At 39.8% G+C, this 7342-nt stretch overlaps 1 protein-coding gene across 1 annotated transcript; it reads right to left on the bottom strand.

Moving 5' to 3' along the window:
- Positions 1 to 6558: 6558 nt before the first annotated feature.
- On the bottom strand, positions 6559 to 7047 carry LOC137636594 (uncharacterized). Its single transcript, XM_068368994.1, has one exon. The coding sequence runs from the start codon at positions 7045 to 7047 to the stop codon at positions 6559 to 6561; it is 489 nt and encodes a 162-aa protein (XP_068225095.1).
- Between the last annotated feature and the right edge of the window lie 295 nt (positions 7048 to 7342).

Raw genomic sequence — 7342 nt, 5'->3', positions numbered from 1 at the left:
TGGCATAAATAGTTTGATCACTGTAGATTACTAAAACGCTGGAATCTAATAAAAGCGTGATAAATAAAGCAACATTCAATGGCATTTCGCTTTGCTCGTGACCATTATTGTAAGTTTCTCTTTGGTGGAAGACAAGTTTGTAGGCCCTGTCGGTGCTGTCATTCATCGATGATAGAAGATACCCATGACAACTGAGGTTCCCCAATTTCCTGTCCAAATTAGATGCCACTGTCAAAGACAACTGCTGGCATTTCATTGCATTCACGATCCTGGAAAGCAGATTCCAAAAATCAGTGTAAACATACTTATAATTTAAAAAAAAAAAAAAAAAACTTGACCTCCTATATCGAAGTTAAATATCAGCGAAAATTTTCCATTTTTTTTTTCTTTTTCATCTTTGCCGTGTCTAATAAACCTTTGTTACGTAAAATCATAAAATTTAACAATAAAGTTTCCCTCGATAATATCAAAAGTCAAGATGGAGAGAACTTTCACTCTGGAATATTCAACTTGAAGTGAAGAATTTTTACCTCCATTTCATTAATAACCTTTGGTAAAAAGCTAAATCGAGACATTAACCACTTTTATTTCTTGCCAAACCTCAAGTTAAAGCATCAATTTCCTCTGTACCTGGACACCAATATTCGAGATTATAAACCTCAACATATTTTTAAAAGTAGCAAAACAGTCGAAAGAATGAATAACTCTTACAAGTCCATATCTCTGAAAAAATGTAAGCAAGAATTGACCATTCATCCATGTTTAAAAAATCCTCTCTTTTGTACTCTTTCTGGGCTAACATACATTGATGACCTGAACAGTGTATTCAGTACAAGTTTAAAATCTTTGGTTTTCTATGATTTCTAAATCTGGCTTTTTGCTACCTACTTGCATCAAAACCAAATTTTTTCTTTGTTATCTGGAACAACGTTTAAACATTGTCAAAGTACTTTACATAATTCTGTCGACTGCCTCCTGCTCCCTTCATGTTTAATTTTAAAGATTCATTTGCTGTCCAGATTCCAACCACAGTTTTCATGAATAAGAAATTTCACTGTATTCATCGCTAAAAACTTCAAAATGACTCAAACCCTACTACTAACGTGTCACAACTTAGCAATAAATTTCCCTATACTAGAGGCGTCACAATATAATGATTAATTAAATCTGAGGAGTCAAAATATAGCGGTAAATTTCCTGTCTGAAGCGTCGCAATATATCGGTAAATTTCCTATGAGTCGTCGCAATATAGTGATAAATTTGCCTACATCTGAGGCTTTGCAATAGTGCCTATATCTAAGGCGTCACAATATAGTGATAAATTGCCTACATCTGAGGCGTCACAATATAGTGATAAACTGCCTATATCTGAGGTGTCACAATAGTAATAGATTAAATAAGTCTGATGCAAATATAGAGTTAAGGCAACAACCATTAGAAAATAAAAAGAATGAATTTCTGCGTCAAAACTTTATCTCAACCAGAGCATCTGATATTTCCCCATTATGTTCCTAACTAGCTTTGCTCAATATGTAAAAATACAGAAATACTTTTACAGTTTTCATTTTAACAATACCTCTCACGACAAATTTCGTGGAAATTATGTAACACACAATTCTGTCCAAAAGATATTTGTAAAAATAGCGTTTTTGTTAATTCAGAAGGTTTGGCATCTAAACAAGGTCTTTAACGACATGTTTTATCCTTACAGTTACGAAATTTGCCTTCAGTATTCGTCCACTGTAAACCTTTCCAAATACAATTCAGTCTGAAAACCAATTACACTTTCTTGTAAATAAATTCAAATCTTGAGGAAGCTTTTAAAGCAAATAGCTAGCATCCAATGCCCCTTCAAAACAACCATCCGCTGCTCTGCCATCATCTAAAAAGACTTCAATCTTCACTAACCTAGATCTCCAATATCTAACAGACTTTTAAAGAACTTTGGTGAAGATGTACCACCGCTTTCAAAAATATCTTTGAGATGATCCATCATAAATTTTTTTTACATTTTTTCTCCAATGAGAAAGATATTGATAGGTTTGTATGCGATAAGCAGACTGTAGACAAAGTAAATATCAAATCCTTAAAAAGTTTGTAATACAAAACCAGCCTTTCTTTACCATTTCCATTCTAGGCCACCGTCAAAGTAATTATTTCTTAGTTGCTCAGATACCAGTGTCACCCATTATCTTTCTATGAAGCTCTAAACTTTTAATGAATTCCGATTCATCCCTCTCTGACCTATTTGTTACCAAATCCAACAACCATAGTAACAGTTTTGAAATGAAATTTTGTAATCGCCCTTTTAGACATTAATGACTCTCTTACCGGACCCAATCTAATTCTGTTCAATGTATTGTGAATAAGAACAACCAAAAGGTGATTTGAAAAAACAAAAGTTCCAATTTCCTTGTACCAACTGCAAAGTATACAAAATAAAAACAGCTCTGTGTTCACTTATCTTTTCGAAGTCTTTCTTGGTACATTCCCGGCCTTCATTGAGCTCTAGGCCTCTTCCATCAAAGTTGATATGAATCCAAAGACTTTCCCTCTATCTTTAACTAGCTTGATACTTTCGGCGATGCTGCTCTTTGCGTACTAACTCGGTTCTGCATCAGTTTTAGATGTTCCTTGTCCTCCAAGTTGATAAACAATCGCATCTACTGCTAACATTTTCGTATCGGTTTCCTCAAAGTAACACGATGCTCATTCAAATGGTTTTCCATCATACTTTAATGAGGTGCGGATACTTGTTGAGTATTCTGCTGGAAATCGGATAATAGATTGTTCATCACTTCTTGAAACTGTTTCAGCATTCTGATTGATAGCGTGAAAACACTATTCACATCTGAAACTGTATTTGACCCTGCCTGGCGTCCTGGCTAATAAATTCGACTTGCTCGGGCTAGCGTGCGCTAGAAAGTGACCACTTACTCAATACCTCGAATAAGTTTCACCCAACACTAAAATCTCATTGGCCACTGCCTACATAACAACCGAACTTAAGTAAGAAGACACTAAGATCTGCTTACATGTCGTTAGGACAATTACTTTTCGCTATACTTCGTAACGCGAAAATGGCACGGGCCTTTCCCTTGGTCGGCCCATAGGAAACCTGTATAAATATAAGGTGGGTTATCACAATGGAAATTTGAAAGGTTTTTAGTGGTAGAGAAAGTTGTGGACAGGGTAAGGATGATGGTGGTAGTGGTAGAGGGCCATCATTTCACGGATAGTGGTAGATTGAAAGTTGGTGGTGTAAGGCCTTTGAATGGTAGAAAAAAGGATGCAGGTGGGGTTATCCAACCCTTTACTCCCTAAGGTCCCTGTGGAGATATTTTTAGTGGTAGATTAGTTTAGAAGGTAGAGAAGATGATGTGAATAGGGCCTTACAATGAGGGGATGAGATGGTGCGATGAGAATTTGAGGACTTTACCTTGTTGGAGGTAGTCTTGAAAGCAACAGCGTGTGTGTGCCTATGCTTTCGACAATTGCCTTTGCTAGTGTGGCCGCCACTTTCCCGGCCTGTGGTGAGTTGGTGTCTACTAGCATATCACCCCGCAGCTGTGCTGTTTCTCTGCATTCTAGTAAATAGTGCATGAGGGCGTGTTGTGGTGTGACATCACAGTGATCACACGGTCTCTGGATGTCGTCTATGATTTCCCAGTTTGCTTTGTATCTCAGCCGGAGCCTGTGTATACATACAGTCTGTTTCCTTGGGGTATATCTGTCTATTGGTGGAGGTTCTAGCTCCGTGGCCCATTTGTACCATGTGGCAGAGGGGGAGCCATTCTCTATCCTCATTTATAGTTCCTTAATTAGGTTGTCCTTGAGCTGTGTCTTTATTTCGCTTTTAATTTGTTGCAGTGCAGGCTGTATGGGCACCTGTACATTATGAATGTATCTGATGCTTTTGGCTAGCTCATCAGCCTTTTCATTCCCTGGTATCCCGATGTGACTGGGGACCCAGTTTAGTGTTACTAGTCTGTTCCTTTCATTATGCTGATATAAGAGGGTTTTAATATCAGCTATCAGGGACTTGTTTTCTTTGTTTTTGTCCTGTTGTAGGGCTTGCATTTAGGATCGTAAATCAGTATGAATGACTACTGGTCCCTCCTCATTTTCAATAGAGTACTAAGGTGCTTGTTGTATTGCAACAAGCAATGTCTGCAGGGTGGAAACATTATTAGATGTTCTCCAGCAAGCTGTGAAATTGCAAGAGTGAACTGCAGCTCCCGCTGTTTGGGTTCCAGGATCTACTGTACCATCTGTATAGTAGATCTGTGCCCCTATTGTCTCTACAGAGTGTATAGCTGCTTCTGCTGGGTCTCTAAGTTCCTATATTGTGCAGTTTTCTTTTGCCCTTGGGAGCTTGGTATAGTTGAATTTAGCTACTTGCTTTTTCCATGGTGGAATGTGTTGTATACCCTGTGCTGTGTCAGGGTTTAGCTGTAGGATTATTTCTGTTAGGCCAAGTCTCTTAATGTTATTACTATGGTCTTTGCCATAAGAGCTTGGGGGTTGCACTTCAGGATGTTTTGATAGTTCCTCTCTTACTCTCTTTTTGGTGATTGAGTCTCTGCTTGACAGGAGCATCTTTGCAACTAAGATTGCATTTCTTAGTGCAATTCTGTCCTCAAGGGTTGGTAGTCCTGTTTCCAACCTTAGGTTGCACAGTCTTGTCCATATTGGGGCGCCTAACATGAGCCCCATGACATTCTTTTGAATCACTTCTATTGTGGCTTTTTGTATATCCGTTAGCCCAGTGAGTGTTGGGGAAGCATATTCCACTAGCGATCTGGAACAGGTTAGATAATATTTCTTTTGGACATGCTCATTTGCTCCATCATTGAGACTGCATATATACCTCATTGCTGCATTTCTAGCATTTGTTCTTTCCTTGAGAAATTTTATTTCATCTCTGAAAGTGAGCTGTTTGTCTATTATTACTCCCAGGTATGTGTATCTGTCCACCCATTCTAGGGGCTCCATTCCTATTGTGAGTGGTTGTAAGGGGTTTGGGGCTTTAATTGACATTGCTTTTGTTTTGTCAATGTTTATTTTTAGTCTAAGCTCATTGGATTTGTGGCTATTACACATACATCATCTGCATAGATAAATATGTCTACTCCTTCAGGGAGCTGGAGTGAGGCTATATTTTCCATGAGGATGTTGAATAGTAGTTGGCTGAGAATTCCTCCTTACGGCGTGCCATTTTCCAATCCATGATAGGTGGAAATCAGTCCTTGGAATTTGACTCTGGCTTGCCTTCCTAGCACATAGTTTTTAGTCCATGCTAGTAGGTGTCCTTTGACTCCTTTTTTTAACTACTGATTGCAGCATTGCTACCGGACTTGCTAGCTCGAAGGCTTTTTCAAAGTCTATGAAGATTATTGTTGCCTTGTTTTGATTTATGCAGTTTAATGCATCTATGATGCATTCAGAGGGACCATTTCCCTCCTGATATGCATATAGCTGCTTGTTTAGGGGGGCAATTTTGTATTTTATCCTGTTTGGGACCATTTTTTCTCCTGTTTTTTTTTTTTTTTTCATACAGGATACTAAGGCTATTGGCCGAGGATTTCCTGGATCCTTTGGCTTTGGGATTGGTTGCGTATCTAGCTGTCTCCAGGCTTGAGGCCTTGTGTGCTCAATGTGAGCTTTGTTTAACAACCTTAGGAATGCAGTTTCACCTGCCGGACCCATGTGTTTGATCATTGTGTAGGTGATCTTGTCAGCTCCAGGTGCAGTATCCTTCCCTGTTTTTTATACTGCTCGTAGTTCCTCAACTGTGTATGGGGTGTCTGTGACATCCTGCTGTAGGCAAGCTGTGTTGATCTCTTCCCACATGGTTAGCGCCAGTTGCTCTTGTTGCATTCTGGTTTCAGGGGAAAAATTGGTTGACAGTGTCCTCTTTGCAAAGGATGTTGCAATTCTTTCAGCCTCCTCTTGTGGGTGTGGGTGTATGGCAACTGGAGTCTTCCTCTTTTTTCCGGCTACTCTGTGTAGCCATTTCCAAAGCTCAGTTAGAGTAGTGTACCCTGACAGGCTTGAACACCAATCCATCCATTTTTCAATTCTGATTTCATGGATTCTTAGATTTGTTTCAGTTTTGACTGTTTGCAGTAGCGCTCATTTTCTACTGTGGATCATCTTCTGTATATTTTTGTGCCTGTTTAGTCTGGTTTTAAACCTTCTGACTTCTGGGCAGTAGTACCAGGAGTCCCTGTATGTGTAGTTACATCCTATTGCTTTTAGTGGCATAGCTCTGTTGGCTGCATTGTGAAAGGCCTCAACCAGGTCTTTTTCTAGCTGATCTATGTCCTCTGGAGGAACGTAGCTAGCTGCCCATTCCTCTATGGCTAGTCGAAAGCAGACCCAGTCTGCTAGTTCCTGATTCTATCTTGGTGGAGGTGGTGGAATAGGAGGTAGTTGTTGCATCTCCAATTCTGTTACTGTGGCAAAGTGATCACTAATCAGGGTTGAGTGTACTTGCCACTTGGTTAGATGTCTTATTGCTGTTGTGATAAAAGTCAGATCTAGTGTGCCTCCTCTTTAGTGTGTTGGATGCCCTGTGTTTAGGAGGGTGATTCCTTCAAATTCCTCTAGGGCGAAGGCTATGTGTTCTCCAGAGGGGTTTGTCATTGATAGGGATGATAAAATAGGGTGGTGTGCATTAAAATCCCCACAAATAATTGATGGTGTTCTTTTTGCGTGAGCAAAGAGTTGTGGCAGCTGTATCTCTCCTGTGTCCTCCCTGTTTACTTTCCTGTATATGTTGTATATGTCAATTTTTTGATTCAGTAGTGTTATCGTTACTGCTAGTGTCTCTATATTGATACTGCAAGGGATACGGTTGTGTAACCTTGTTGTTGGTATACTTTTCTTAACTAGTGTAGCTAGGCCTCTGTCTGTGCCTATCTGTGGTGTTGTGTAGGCATTGTAACCTGGTATTTTGATTTTCCTTCCTACTATTAAGTTGGTTTCTTGTAGCAGGATTACGTCTATATCCTCGATTTTGCATACTGTAATCGGGGAGGACATTTTCGATCTTACTCCGGCTGAGTTCCAATTAAGAACTCTTACACCTGGTTGTATGTTGAAGAGTACTGTCTTGGGTCCCTACGGGCAAAGGCAATTGCCTTGACCTCAGCGGATGAAGTGGATGAGGTGGATGGGGTGAGAGTGGATGAAGGGGTGGTAGATGGGATGATTTGGATGATAAGGGTGGGATCTGGTGCGGTGGATGTGGAAGGTACAGGTGATTGAGGTGATGGAATGGTAGGTGTGGTTGGTGAAGAATGAGAGGTGATCTCCTGGATAGCATGAGAGGGGGGTT

Source organism: Palaemon carinicauda, unplaced genomic scaffold (genome assembly GCF_036898095.1).
Source record: "Palaemon carinicauda isolate YSFRI2023 unplaced genomic scaffold, ASM3689809v2 scaffold337, whole genome shotgun sequence".
Classification (NCBI taxonomy): Eukaryota; Metazoa; Arthropoda; class Malacostraca; order Decapoda; family Palaemonidae; genus Palaemon; species Palaemon carinicauda.
Note: the sequence above shows the minus strand (reverse complement) of the source record. Positions and strands in the feature narration are given on the sequence as shown.

Bases quoted from the DNA above. Each gene is read 5' to 3' on its own strand.
- LOC137636594 (XM_068368994.1), bottom strand. From the start codon at position 7,047: ATGTCCTCCCCGATTACAGTATGCAAAATCGAGGATATAGACGTAATC.